We start from the raw sequence: 15,164 nt of genomic DNA, 5'->3' as shown, positions 1-15,164 counted from the left end.
CATATGGGATGTCTGAAGTTAAATCTCCCCCCCCCGCCCCGCAGGTTCTCTTCAGAGTGTCACTTTCTTTCTGTTGGAAAACTATGGACATACATTTACCCTCCACAACATTTCCTCCGAGCGCTTTCACAACGGGCCTTCCTCCCTAAAATGAAGCAATCAGTCACTTTTCATTTTTCTTTTACTGTCCCCAACCCCAAAACACTGCCTGAAAATGAAGTTTACGTCATTCGTTTTCATTATTCTTTTCCAAACTGGACTCTTGCCTCTGAAGGCACGTCTTAAGCGTCTGTGAGAGTCAGCTCTCTTGAAAGTGGCAGTTCTTTGTGTTTATATATATATTTGCTATGGTAAAAGGAGAAAATAAACATTACACATATGTAAGAAGACTTGTTTATAACAAAAGTTCACATATACACATAAAGAAAGGAAGGGCTATAACAGTAACATTTTGTAGGCTGGTCAATGGTTGCCTATCGCTCACCGTGGGAAATGCAAGTCATTTGCAAAATCAAGGTAGGAAAAAATGTATTTGTTAATGTAAACTTCAATTTTCTTGCAGTGCAAATTCAAATAGTTAAATACTGTCTACATCAAAAGGGATTCATTGTTTTATTCCTAGTGGGGAGCCACATCAAATAAACACAGCAGCATGTGCCTATACTGAGCATCATTCCAAGATTAAAGCTGCCTTTGTGTTTAGCAGGGCTCAGAGTCGATTCCATTCTTTTTTCGTAATTAATTTAGTTTTTGTGAAAGATTTCTCTTAGTGCCTGACACTGTGCGTGTATCTGTCTGTCTCATGTCTGTTTGTGTGTGATACTCACTCCACTCCATTGCATGGGCACTTGCCTGTAAAGATCAAAACACATCATTTCACCTGCTACCGTTTACGGGATAGTCCAGTGCAGTTTTTTTTCTCTGTTTTTAAGATAGGAGAAAATTTAAAAAAAAAAAAAGAGGGGAAAAAAAGAAAAAAGAACAATCAAAAGTTGGAGGGGTGGGAATTGGGGGGTCAATACCCCCTTTCCCCCCGCCAGCCCCCATGTGAGTTCACTGCACAGGCGTCTGCACCCCGTGGTGTGGTGGAGTGTCCCTACTTGCCCCATATACATCCTCGGCTCCGGGCAGAGTCCCTCCCGGGGGAGTCATGCGTTTCTCTTTCTGTCTCCTGTTACAAAACCACACTCGCACCACCTCTTTCTCCAGCTGTAGGCTGTCCGCCAGCGAGGTGATCTCCTGGGCAGAGGGCTTGGGGCACTTGAGGAAGTGGCTCTCCAGGGCTCCCTTGACGCTCACCTCGATGGAGGTGCGCTTTTTCCTCTTGCGCCCCTGGGCTGCGATCTTGTCTATGCTGGTGGGGCTGCCAGAGGACGAGTCCGCCTCCTCCAACCACTTGTTCAACAAAGGCTTCAGCTTGCACATGTTCTTGAAGCTCAGCTGCAGGGCCTCGAACCTGCAGATGGTGGTCTGCGAGAAGACGTTCCCGTATAGGGTGCCCAGGGCCAAGCCCACGTCCGCTTGGGTAAATCCCAGTTTGATCCGGCGCTGCTTGAACTGCTTGGCGAACTGCTCCAGGTCGTCCGAGGTCGGCGTGTCCTCGTCCGAGTGGGGGTCGTGGTGGCCCCCGCCGCCGCCCCCGGGGTGCTGCTGCTGCTGGTGCGGAGGGTGCTGCTGCGGGTGCCCCCCGGGGTGCTCTCCCCCGTGGTGCTGCTGCTGCTCATCCCTCAGGCCGTGGTGGTGCAAGCCCGGCTGGCCGGAGCTCAGCATCCCGTTGACCGTGAAGCCCGGCGGCTGGGAGTAGAGCAGTCCCGCTTGCCCCCCGTTGGAGGAGGCCATGCTGGGCGGCAGGTGAGCCGAGGCGCCCGTCCTCCATGCCCCGGCGGCGGCGTGGTGGCTGCCGGCGTGGTGCACCAGGTGGGGCGGTCTCCCCTGCTGCTGTTGGTGCTGCTGCTGCTGCTGGTGCTGCTGCAGCTCGTCCCCCCGGCCCCCGGACTGCACCACCGAGGGCTTGATGTCCTGCTGGCCCAGGGGGCTGGTGGACCAGGGCGAGTCGCCGCCGCCGCCGCCTCCCCCACCGTGGGACAACGCCGTGATCCATTGGTGAGCGTGGCTGAGCGGGTGCCCGTTGCTCTGCAGCGTGTAGTCCGCCTGCACCAGCGTCTGTGCATCCCTGTAGCCGGCGCCCGGCTGCATGCTCCCCGGCGGCTCCGCATGCACCATGGAGGAGCTGGAGGTGAGCAGGCTGTAGTGGTTAGACGCTGTGGTCGCCATGACTCTCCGAGCCGGACTGATCGCTCTGGTTAAAGGAGCCGCGCATTTGACAGCTACTTTTTCGCCTCGGGCTCCTCTCTCCTTTCGCTCCCCCCAAAGTCCCCTTGGCAGAGCCCACTGCAAAGGCACGCGTCCCGGCTCCTCCCTCCCGCGCCCACCCATTGGCTCCCGCCGCTTTGATTTACGTGGAGACCTCTGGCAACCGGCTCCGGGGGAACCGCCGATTGGCCCACGCTGTGGCGCCGACACCCCGCCCCACAACCGCTCGCTCCCTTTTTGTAACCAAACTCTAAGGGGGGAAAAGGAGCTTGGCTGCTTGCAACCACATGGACGGGGGAAGGGAGGGGGAGATACGGGGGAGGGGATGATTCTCAGCGCACCGACCCTGCTAAACCCTCTGAACATAGGAGAAGCAAGTACACTCCAGTCTGGCCATACACAATGCAAGTCCTGGAGGAGATGCATGTTGCTCTCCTGTTGCTTGCATCATTGCAAACCTGGCTGGCTCGTTGCATGCTTTAAACGCTGTTTGCTTTTGTGCACGCACACGCTGCGCAGAGCGCGAGCTGTTGACTGGAATATCTTTAACCATGGGCTGGATTGCAGGGATGGCACTGGTACAAGAGTGAGATCACTTTACCACAGTAATTTGTTCGCTCTGCAAGTCACACTAGCTCTTCATCAATGCTGCTCTGTTGACTCGCGGTGAATTCCCCCCCCCCTCCTCCATCCACGCGCCGACTCCTTACGATTTTTTTTAAAATACAACTTTGTTAGAGACACTTTAAAAAAGAACCAGAGCCTGCTGGTTTGTAGATACAGGGAAGGTTGGGAAGATCCGAGCGGGTGGGCGAATGCGATTCCGCTATAGTCTTTACAGTCAGCAGCCCGGTGGAAACTCGCTGCTCCCGGACCACAATGCAAGCGGGTGATGACGGGTGCAGCTGCACTCTGGAGGGGAGAAGAGGCTCTGGCAATTCCCAAACTGCCCCAGCAGCAGGTGCTATCCGGGACAAAACACCCAGCAAAGAATTTCAGGGCTTAATACCTTGCAAATCACAAAACCACAGCAGTCCGGCAGTGATAGACTTCCCCAGGCATTGGGGGACAGTAGTGTTTACAGATCAGCTTCAGCGACTCCGGTTTTCTGCGCGCTTACAAAAAGATAAACAAGTTGCTGCCCGAACAGGAAAAAAGGATATTGTGGAACTGGATGCGGATCCTTTAGGAATGAGTGGTACTCCGGTTAGCCGTGGTAAAGAGTTCATTTCCCATTTTTAAGTGGAAATCAAAACTTTATCTTGAAAATAAACTCGGGGGGTACAGGGGCTGCGCTGTAGACTCAAAGTATCTTAATCGAAATAGTACAATAGGGCAGACTGGAGAATTTATTACTACTAACAAGAACCAGCTTTCTTCTGAGAGTTGTTTATAAATCACCATACTTAACATACAGCCCTTGAAAGACTGTTTGGCTGGAAATAGCCCTCTGTGTGAGTGTGTGGACAGGCTGGTTCGCACAAACATACACAGAGAGACAGCATAAACAGGCTAGTTAGTGTTAGCAAGATACTCCTGCCGGGGCCCTGGTTTCCTTAGTTTAACGACATATTAAGAGATTGTTCAACCAGGAGTCAACTTGGCCCATGTGAAAGTCACTTAAGCAGCAAAGAAGGGGAGATTCTGCTCGAAATTTTTCCTCACCTGTGGCTTGAGGAAGACAAGCAAAGAGCAATGTTGTCTGCTCTGCAGGTATCTATGAAAAGTCAATTTATACTTTATGTCTCTGAATTATTTCCACGATAGAAATCATATTTTAGTCGTGTTTTAAGGACATTTACAGTTTGATGCTGAAATGCTGGTGCAGTTTGTCCAAATCAGGTATAGTCCATTGCGTGGATATAAAAACAAGCAAAACCTACAATAAACTTCCACTAAAACAACCAACAACGCCTGACTAGAACCACAGCATAGCATACAGCAGGAGAAAAGCACTGGTCTTATTTGCTATTGGGCGGAAATGCTTTTTCAAGGCTGAATTTGAACTGGCTTTTCTTCAAATACCGAATGAAAGTACTTCAGGACTCAGGCTACAGAATGGCTTATTTGCAAGTTCAGTTTTTAAAGTGTATTTATGTGACCCAGGGTGGTTACAAATGTTATTCTTAGAAAGTCAACGAGAAAGTCACTTCTGCCATAACCTAAGGCAGGTGTATCTCACATATTTATCCCCAACTCATATTTCTATATGGCGAAACTTACCTTTCAACTGGACAAAACACACAAGACACTGAGCAGAGAGCAGGAATCAGACATTAGAATTTCTGTACACGGTGAAGCAATCTGAAATCAGCAGTATGCAACTTAAAAGTTCCCTGCGTCTCTCTCGCTCTTCCCCTCCCCTCCAGTTATGCACTGACGAAGAGCCAGGGACGACGTATACAATCGCTGTTCCGCGTGTTTAATACCCCTAATAAATCACTGGCAGATATCAAAGGCTCCTGGTAATCACACAATTGCAAAAGTATGAACACTGTGTAAAAAACCCCTTTCCCCCTACTGCTCCCCCTCCCCCAGTGACATTAACATCTATACGTTCACAGCTGGAAAGAGCGGAGAGTGCGAACGGTGAATTCAGAGGCGATGCAAACTCCGCCTCCTCGTCCCCATCATCATCATCATCATTGTTATTCTTGCCATTAATACTGTTTCTTAAGCATCCTTAACTCCCAGCTCCCCCTGTGGAGGAAGCAGCTATCGGAGAGCTCATAAGCGGGGAGAGCTCTTGATTGTGTGGTTCCTGTGTGACTGGTGCTGATTTCTGTTTCAGCCCCCAAATTGGGCTGGTTTAGGTCCAAGGAGCTCAGGATGTGAAAGAGACAGTCATGTGTCCCCTTTCTTTGGTAACTGACCCTGCTGGATTAGAGGGCTCTGGAGCCTTTATTTCCTTTCTCTGCCCGTATAAAAAGCAGGTTGAAGGTGATGCAGTGTCTTGGACAGACACTGCAGTGTTTTGATTCAGCTCAGCCCTTTTCACTGTTCAAAGCAGCTGTTCAAATACTAGGGCTGCTTACTTTGACGTGAAGAGGATTTTCAAACAACCCTAAAAAGCTTTGAACTGACAGGCCTCCTTGATATCTCCTTCATTCCAGTACAGCTACCGGAGAATATTCTCTATAAAACACATATTGGCTCATCTTAAATTGGAGCTTTCTCCTGTATGGGAGGTGAGCTGCTGCACACTTGCAAGGTACATTGCATAAGGAACGGTGGTGGGTTCAAAGTATTGATCCTGCTGGGACGTTTAAAATCCAAGGCGAGCTACCGCATTTCCTCTGGATGTGGTTTGTGGACACTAGCCCTTTATTGTTAAATATCTTGGATTGTTGAATCATCCTTTTACTTGCAAAATGTTGAGCTCTCTTAACGCTTACACTCTTAGCAAAGCCAAGCCTTGCAGAGAGAAAGCTACATCTCCTCGGTCAAAATACAAACCCTGATCCTTTCTAACAAGATTTTATTTCTAACGACCCCTCAATGGGCAGGGTTTTAAGAGTGCTCTTAAAAAAACAAAACAGGTTCCTCTATTTAGAGGCGAAAAGCCTATTTTAAACTGTGCTCCCAGTGGCTCGAAATCGACTCACGCAGCTCAAGAAAAAAAAACTCTTCTGACCTTCGATTTTTTCTCATTTATAGCTAGTTTTAGGGTGAAATCATCAAGAAGAAATGCACTCTGTGGTTTGTTAATATACTTTTTCTGGTGCAATTAACACAGATCCATGCAACCAAGCCTGCTACTCCCTTTAAAGGCCAAGCTGGGAGATTTGTGCGCATTACTAGGACGCATTTAATGTAACTATTGTGAGTTGCGACTGTTTTGATCTCTTGTTCCCTTTTTAACCTTTCTGTGTGAACCATTCAATCCTGCGCTTTCTGTAGTTCTTCCCAATGTAGCTCGAAGGAGCCTGATCTCGTGGACAGACCCAACACATGAATGGAACTTCAACTTTAAGGGCCTTCAGAGGGACAAAACTGAGGCCGTGGCTTCACAAGTGATTTCTTTAAAAAAAAGTCTACACAAAGAGGCAGCTGGCTGCTTTAATGAAAACTGCCTTAAAGCTGCAAGAACTGCAGCCTCAGGGATGTATTTATAAGATGTCTCAAAAGCTACACTTTCAAGCTGCTTTTCCTCAGGGTAGGTATAACAAACACATTTAACTAAGATATCTAAACAAAATGGACAGAAACGGATAACTTTGATTGCGCAGGATCACATTACCCACTGAAATTAAAACCCATAGCTTAAATTGATTTCTCCACCTAACTGCATCAGACAAAAGAATATATTTTTTTTCCTGCTGGAATATCGATTCGCCTAGATGATAGAAAGGTGTAGAATAATAATGATAAAAAAGTTTCTGAAAAGTTTGTGTTAGTGTCCATTTCCAACGTTCCCTGCAACTCTATTCTTCTGGCCACTTCATTCATACGTGGCGATTCTATTTTATCTGCATCACTGTTTAAACTAGCAGGATGTAATGTTCTAAGTTCAGTATCTGAAATTAAATAATTTGAATCCCCGGATATTAATCTTTTCCCTTCACTCTCCAGTTCTGAATCTTTGTCATTAAAAATGATCCACCCTTTGTAGTCCGCAAGTGAATATTTTATAGACAGATACCGCTATGAAGACTTCTAACACAACGTCAACCAGTCAAGCTTAGCTGTTGCAGGGATTACTTTGAGTCATTTGTCAAAGGAAAGCTGCTAAATTTGGAGTGGTGAATATGAGGCCTGGAGGGGAAAAGAAGCAAAAAGGACAAATCCCATCAGTCTGTGAGATAAATTCTACTTGGAGTTAATACAGTTTGTTTATACTGAAGTCTCAGAGTTAGAGCAAGATGCAATTGGCAGAGTTTTTCTCCGTGCAATTTACTTTTCAGAAGGCTTGCTGCTAAATGACCTCCCAACAGCGCAGCTTAAAGGGGGGTTCTTTTAACATTAAAACAGGTGAATTGATAGCAGACACGAGGGGTTCAAACATCTTTGATATATTAAAGTGTTTTCAATCGAGATCTTTCAGAAGCTAAACTGGAGATTTACAGGGGGGAAACAGTCTGCTTCACTGACAAAATACTGTAGTTCCTTTCTCTTGTCCCCCTCCACCCCACGATCAAATACGATGAAGCAGAATACATACTCTAGGAAGAGCCCAAATATAATATTATTCTACTTAATTTAGGGAAATTATGTTTTCTTACATAAGATGCATTTTCGGCATGTTTTTAAGTAAAAGAGGAACGCAATTAAAGCTTCTATTCTGAAATACATTGGTGAAGTGATCTCTAACGCCATGTTAACTTTCACAAGGTGGAAAAGAAGCCGGAGTTGTCTATTGGTGGTGCATATGCTTATAACAGAAAAATTCGATCAGTCTTGAAAACCTGAGCTTGCCCTGCGCTTCTAGACCTCAGTAGCTGCAGGTCATGACAATAATACATGTCACAAAGCTTTAGCCATAATAAAAAATTGAAATGGAGGAAGTAGCCTGTGGGAATATCTGGGGAGAGAAAGAAATCTTGCCATAGAATCAGCCCAATATTGACCCCTTAGCCCGCTCCAGGGAGTTTTATATTAGAACCCGCAGCCGAACGCAAAGGATGAAAACTTGGCGCTACAGATTTCACAGGCTGTGTCCCATTATTGCTGTGAGCTGGCTGAGGAAGAATGACTAGACGGCATCTTCCAGTCTTGGCTCAGGACTTCAATGACCAGTTGTTGACAATGGGCCCGATCCTGCTCCTATCGAAATGGGAGTAGGATCGGGGCCGCTTGTTTCAGAAGGGAAACCAGCTTCGTGTTTTCCGCCTGTTATTTTCTTTAGTAAGATAGAGCCAAGATTCCCCCTGCCCTCCAGCCCGCAATGCTTTTCGGTGCGTCTTATACTCTTTATAAAGCAAGGCTAGGAGCCGCCACCCTCGCAAGCGGTGGGTGCGCGCAACAGAGTTTGGCTCGGCCTGTGCGCAGAGAGTTGCCGCTGCGGCTTAGCATGTGCTGCGGGGAGAAGCTGGGCGTTGAGTTTCCTCCCTTGGCGGAGGCAGCTGAACAGTTAGAAAGTTTCTTTGGCCGGGCTTCGAAGAGGAGGAAGAAGAGGGAGGCAAACAAGGAGGCCGGGCCATTGTCCACAGAGGGTGCATTTTTGCCAGGCTGCCGTTGGTTGCTATAGTGAGGAGAGAAAAAAAAAGCCCACACAGAGCAGCACAGTTAGGCTCTCTCCGCTCTCCTCAGCCCCAGTGAGCAGCGCTCACCACCCCCAACCAAAATAAAAGCGCCCCCTCCCCCCCCCATTCCAGGCCCCTTCCTGGGTACTAGCCTGGTGCTCAAAGGCTGGAGGTGAGGGCGCACTGCTAGGTAGAAGTAGAGAGGGAGATGTCTTGGTTACACAGCTGGGTCACGAGCAGGCAAACAGGCTGTTGTAGTCTGCGGCTACAAGCAAAGCAGCTCCTTATTTCTGCTTTATTCACCATAGCGGTTTCTCATGCTTTAGTGAAAAGCAGAAATCATGGTCACTGCAAGTCCTATGGGGATTCAATAACCTCTGACAGTGGAGCACAAGCGCGCAACGGTGAAGAATGTTAGATTCATAGAAAGGAACATTACACCTGATACAGCCCCTATTCATTCGATCGCAGCGGCTTCCCATCCTGCAAATCATTAGTGTCACTGATCCTAAAGAGAGCTTCTTTTTATTTAAATAATTAAGCGGGAGTGGGGGAGGAGAACTTTACTTCTTCGATGCAAATGACCTGCTCTTTAATTTTAAAAGAGACTCTTATTTTGCAGCAGTGTTGTTTTTGTTGCCTTGCTATTGAACTTTGAAAACACTGTGGAGTGGGAAGGCAATAATGAAGGGTCTCCAAGGCTGAAGATTTAGTTAAGTGTGTGCCTCAAGATGGCAAGAAGAAAGTTAGTTACTTAGTTAATTGGGAATTATTCAACTTCTGAGATCGTCACAGAAGCTTGGTGAACTGGGGGTGAGGGAAATTTTCAGTTGTTTCTTTTTTTTTTTCCAGGACAAGTTATACTGCAGCTGAAGGAGAGAGGTCAGTATCTTTTCAAATCAATCTGTCTGCTCTGTATCCAGATATTCCCTGTAAAGGGAAAATCTCCAAGTTTTTTCCTTCATCTGTTCTGCATCATCTGAAGTAGACCGTTCTTTAGATTGCATGCACTTTTGCTCTCGACCTAGTGAAACTTTACAGTTATATAGAGTTATCTGAAATGAGAAAAAAAATAAAAGTCTTCTGTTTCAGTCGCATAGGAGGATTGTTCTCTTCTTGTCCCATTGTTATTTTTATCTCGTTTTCGACTTTGTGGTTGATAAGTTTTTATTAAAAAAAAAAGTTACAAGCCATCACTTAATGAATTATTCACATTTTTAAAAATGCTTGAAAGAAATCACGCTAATGAAGAGAACATTTGTAGTAATTTGGTGATAATTATCAGAATCACCAAATATTCGCAAAGTCTTTAACATTACGTGTTGGAAGAAAAGCAAAACACATTATTTTAATAGTCTGATATGCAAACTATGGACCATTCAATTACATGGCTTAATAATGCATACATGATGTGATCTTGTTATTGGGATGGGAAGGTCTGCAATAATTCACTCCAAAGACCAAGTGTGCTCTTACATCCAGTAAAATCCATTGCCATGGATCAGGGGCCCCTGCCAAACTACATTTAAGAGAATAAAAATTAATGACTGAGAATTTGAGCGTTAAATTAACATTAATTATATGACCTGCCTGCTGGAAAGATTAAATTTCTTACGCCCTAATTAGATAACGTCTCCTCATACATCAAACAATTTCCATTTCCAGATTTCAGTATTAAAATGCAGAATGGGAGACCAGTGTTGTTTTCTTAGTCTCTTTCAGCGCTAGCGTTTAAGATCTAAATACTGTACCAAGCTTCTCCTGGCGTGCGGGATTTGCAAGGGTGAAACAGAGTCCAGGGAATAAGTTTGGGTCAATGTGTTCTTCAAGTTGAATTTCTTTAACTAATTCCACTGAACGTATCTAACAAATTAGCTAGAGAACCTATGAACAAGCCGGCAGACTGATTTTAGCGGCTCTAGAAACACCGAGCCCTGCGACTGCTGAAGAAGTGGAGATGGGAGTCCAGCCACTTCGGTGTTTCAGCAGCTGGATTTACAGCGGGGTCTTTGGGCAGCGGCACTTCTTAGTTTGTTTTATTAGCAACATCTCCTCTTTTCCCTAGCCCCTACTCTGTCTGTAGAGACGATAGCACCAGTAGAGTTAAAACGGAGATTAGATAGCGAGATCGAGCTCTCCTCCGAGATGTACACGGGACACATCATTTGGAGGATTCTTTTCTTTAAATTGACACTTCAAAGAACATGGCACTGCGCTCCCCCCCCCCCGCGCCACCTCATCAAACCCACAAACAATATTTTCTGCCTTTATCAGCAGTTCATTTAAACACCATCTCCTCTCTGTCTCCAGCGGCAGGCTGCGGTACCTGACCTCACCCCCCGCGCACGCAGTTGCTGTGAGAGGGGGTTGCTAGTCCTGATCTTGGACTCCTCTCAAAGTTCAGCGACTGCTGGGTGTCGCCCTGCACTGATCGCTGTGGCAGGGACACGTGTCCTTCGGCGCTGGGGCGGTTAGCTAGCTTTGGTTAATAATGCGTTCTCGGGTGGAAAGAAGTCGGGAGATCTCGGCGGGCTAAAGGAAATAGCGCTTGTCTGTTTGTTAACTCACTCAGCTCCAAGGGTAAGGAGCATTGCAAAACGATCGCCGCACAGAAATGCTGGGAAAAGCCCCCCCACCCACTTTTTTGCCATGAAAATTCCAGAGAAGAAAGTTTCGTTGCAGACTTTCGTGCACGCGTTACATTTCTGCTCGCATGTCAAGGTTAAAGCGGGCCCTCGCATTCCCTGGGCGGGACTCAAAATGACCAAAGAACAGACACCTTCGCTACGTTCTGTGTAATCTAGTTGGGAAGAGCAGACAGCTAGATTACAGGGGGTCGGGTTTCCCGGCAGTAAGAGGGGGGTTAACCTGGCAGATTTCCAGCTTCTCCAGGAAAACGACAAGGATCATTTTCTCCTTTCCAGGAAAAAGGGGGTTGCAGGACAGAGGGAATGCAGGGTGTGTGGGGGGAGGGGAAAAGGAAGGGGGGCCCGCGCAGGGGAGAGCGGATGCAGCAGGTTGTGTGGGAACAGGGCAGAGCGAATCCGGTGCAGCGGATCGGGTGAATGCCAGGGAGAAGGATCCTCTGTGCGTGTGCGCGAGCGCAGAGCAGGTGTTTGTGTGTGTGCAGGGCCAAGGGACTACAGGATGTGTTTGTGCAGAAGACAGGGAGTGCAAGTGATTGTGCGTGTGCACTGCAGTAGACAGCGCAGGACAGAGTGTAGTGTGCGCGCAAGGGGAAGCGGGGAGAGTGTGGTGTGTGTGCGGGAGGGGGCAGAGTGTGGTGTGTGTGCGTGAGTAGAGGGGGCAAAGTGTCGTGCGAGTGGAAGGGACAGAATGAGGTGTGTGCGTGCGTCGGGAGGGAGTGGAGTGTCGTGTCTCTGTGCGGGGAGGGAGCAGAGTGGGGTGTGTGCGCGGGGAACGGGGCAGTGTGGGGTGTGTGCGGCGGGGGGGGGGGCAGAGTGGGGTGTTTTTGTGGGGGGAGGGGGCAGAGTGGGGTGTTTTTATGGGGGAGCGGGCAGAGTGGTTTGTGCGGGGGAAGGGGGCAGAGCGGTGTGTGCGGGGGTAAAGGAGAAGAGCGGATGTGTGCGGGGGCAGCGGGCAGAGCGCGGTGTGCACGGAGCGGAGCGCTCGGGGTGTGTACGGAGGAGGGGGCGGCAGGCGGAGCTCGGGTACTGGCTGACAGGTGTACGGGTGAGCGCCAGGGATGTGTGTGCAGGAGCGGGAGCGGGGACGCAGCTGCGGTGCGGAAGGGAGGGGCGCACGGGTCTCGGCCGGAGCTGGGGATCTTACACCAGGGGTCGGGACAGGTCGGAATGCGCGCCTGAAGCCGCGGCGGCGGGTGAGTGCGGAGGACGGGCGGGGCGCTGGACTGACTGTGCAGGGTCAGGGCCGCGGCGCGCCAGCGGCGGGCGGGGCGCTGGGAGTGGCTGTAGCAGAGCAGGTGTTCCGGGGATGGAGAAGGGGTTCAGGGGCGGCAGTGGATCTGGAGAGGGGCAGCGACCGTGTGTAAATCCAGGCGGTCGCGGGGTGTCTGCAGGAACCTGCCTATGCTTCCCATCCCGGCGCAGAGCGGGAGATTTACTCCTTGAACTCAGGGATGTGTCTGGGGCAGCAGCAGCAGGCCGGGGCGCTGAGGAGAGGCAGCATGGACAGGGCCGGGGCGGGGTTGAGGGGACGTATGTGGCTTGTGCAGGGGATGACACAGTTTATTGCTGACCAGGCTGCAGAGCCCTGGGGGCGTGCACGGGGTATGTCCTAGCGACCACCGCAGGATGAGTCTAGGGGAGAATAATGACAGGAGTGTGGCCACCAGAATGGGCAGCTGAAGCCGGGTGATCGGCGCTGGAGAAGGCTGCTGCTGACTCGGAGCCAGCGTTCCCGAGCTCAGGAAGACAATGGCTAGGGAAATGAGCTGCGGCATTTCCCGATCCCTTCAGAGAAATTGGGTTTCCAGTTCTGCAGCGGCCCCGAGGCCGTGTAGGAGACACTTGTCTGCAGCTTTCCCTCCCCGCACGCTGAATTTCTGTCGTTTCCTTCCAGATTTGCTTGGCAGCAGTCATCAAAACGAATCCGACATTCCACTGTATTGGACGATCGACGGCTGCCTAACCCTCCCTGTACGCCGATGACCCCGTGCTCTCACTTACTAAGATACAGAAACAAATCACTCCTAAATCCGCACTCCGGACGCTGCCTATATACTCACTTCGAATCCGAGCAGTGAGACAGTTACTCAGATTTCATACATAATGTCTTCTTGGGCGTGCGGTGTCAGCAATTGAAGACTGTATTACACTAGCTTCCACTTTGGGCTAATGCTCCGATTTAACGACGGTGTCACTGATCAGATGTTAGTTCATGGTGCTATCCCACTAGGGACCTTTATAGATTTCGAAGGTGGGATGGGGGTACCTTAGTGAACTGGAAAACTTTTCTCAGCATATATAATTGCAGTTTTGGTGCCTATACAGAGGGACTCAGGTTGATTCCCTGCAGCACCTGCATATCCGAGGTCACATCAGGCATCATACATTTCCTGTTGAATATTATGGCTAAATCTCACTTGAGTAATCCGTACAACAAATTAGCTCAGTTTTACTTGAACGGGACGATTCTGAGCAGGAACTACTCAAATGAATAAAGGTTGGTAGGCAAGGGCCTTTATGAGTTCATTTAGCAGGCACTTTAAAGTCAAAAGTTGATGCAAGCCGTGACATAAATATAAGCAAGGCAATACAAAATTAAATAGATGCCCATAAAAGAAAGGAGAAGCAGAGCCACATGTCAATTTCACTGCACTGTAATCTTGAAATTCAATAAGAACATAAGTGGTCATACAGGTCAGAAAAAAGTCCATCTAACCCAGTATCCTGTCTTCCAACAGTGGTCAATGCCAGGTGCCCCACAGGTAATGAACAACAGTATATCAAGTGATCCATCCCCTGTTGCCCATTCCAGCTTCTGGAAAAAAAGACGCAAGGGATACCATCCCTCCCCATCCTGACTAATACCTCCATTAATTTATCTAGTTCTTTTTTGAACGCTGTTATAGTTCTTGGCCTTCACAACATCCTCTGGCAAACACTGTGCATTGTGTGAAAAAAATACTTCCTATTGTTTGTTTTTAAACCTACTGCCTTTTAATTTCACTTGGGACCCCTATTCTTGTGTTATGAGGAGTAAATAACACTTCCTTTATTTACTTTCTTCACCAGTCATGATTTTATAGACGTCAATCATATCCCCCCTTAGTCGTCCTCTTTTCCAAACTGAAAAAGTCACAGTCTTATTAATCTCTCCTCATACGAAGCTGTTCAATACCCCTAATCTTTGTTACCCTTTTCAGAACCTTTCAATTCCAATATATCTTTTTGAGATACGGGCAACCACGTTTGCACACAGTATTCAAGATGTGGCATACCATGGATTTTATATAGAGGGCAATATGATCTTTTCTGTCTTATTATCTATCTCTTTCTTTAATGATTCCCAACATTGTGTTCACTTTTTTTGACTGCTGCTACACATTGAGATGGATATTGTCAGAGAACGATCCACAATGACTCCAAGATCTCTTTCTTGAGTGGTAACAGCTAATTTAAATCCCATTATTTATATGTACATTTGGATTATGTTTTCCAATGTCCATTACTTTGCATTTTATCAATATTGAATTTCATTCTACCATTTGTTGTCCAGTCACCAGTTTTGTGAGATCTTTTTGGACTCTTCGCAGTCTGCCTGGGACTTTACTATCTGGTATGTTTTGTATCATCTGCATGCCCCCTCACTGTTTACCCCTTTTTTCCCGATCATTTATGAATATGTTAAATAGGACTGGTCCCAGAACAGACCCCTGGGGGACATCACTATTTACCGCTCTCCATTCTGAAAACTGACCATTTATTCCCACCCTTTGTTTTCTATCTTTTAACCAGTTACCAGTCCATGAGAGCACCTTCCCTCTTATCCCATGGCAGCTTACTTTGCTTAAGAGCCTTTAGTGAAGGACCTTGTTAAAGGTTTTCTGAAAAATCTAAGTACACTGTATCTACTAGATCCCCCATGTCCATATGCTTGTTAACCATCTCAAAGAATTCTAATAGGTTGGTGAGGCATGATTTCCCTTTACAAAAAACATGTTGACTCTTCTCCAACAAATTGTGT

General features: G+C 47.7%; 1 protein-coding gene across 1 annotated transcript; it reads right to left on the bottom strand.

Annotated features, from left to right (window-relative positions):
• Positions 1-1,053: 1,053 nt before the first annotated feature.
• POU3F2 (POU class 3 homeobox 2) lies at positions 1,054-2,436 on the bottom strand. Its single transcript, XM_032791749.2, has one exon. It carries the CDS (start codon positions 2,434-2,436, stop codon positions 1,054-1,056), a length of 1,383 nt encoding a protein of 460 aa, XP_032647640.2.
• Positions 2,437-15,164: the final 12,728 nt, after the last annotated feature.

Source organism: Chelonoidis abingdonii, chromosome 3 (assembly GCF_003597395.2).
Source record: "Chelonoidis abingdonii isolate Lonesome George chromosome 3, CheloAbing_2.0, whole genome shotgun sequence".
Lineage (NCBI taxonomy): Eukaryota > Metazoa > Chordata > Testudines > Testudinidae > Chelonoidis > Chelonoidis abingdonii.
This window is presented reverse-complemented; position numbering and strand designations above follow the sequence as displayed.

Excerpts from the sequence above, each read along its gene's own strand:
- POU3F2 (XM_032791749.2), bottom strand. The coding sequence starts at position 2,436 with ATGGGTGGGCGCGGGAGGGAGGAGCCGGGACGCGTGCCTTTGCAGTGG.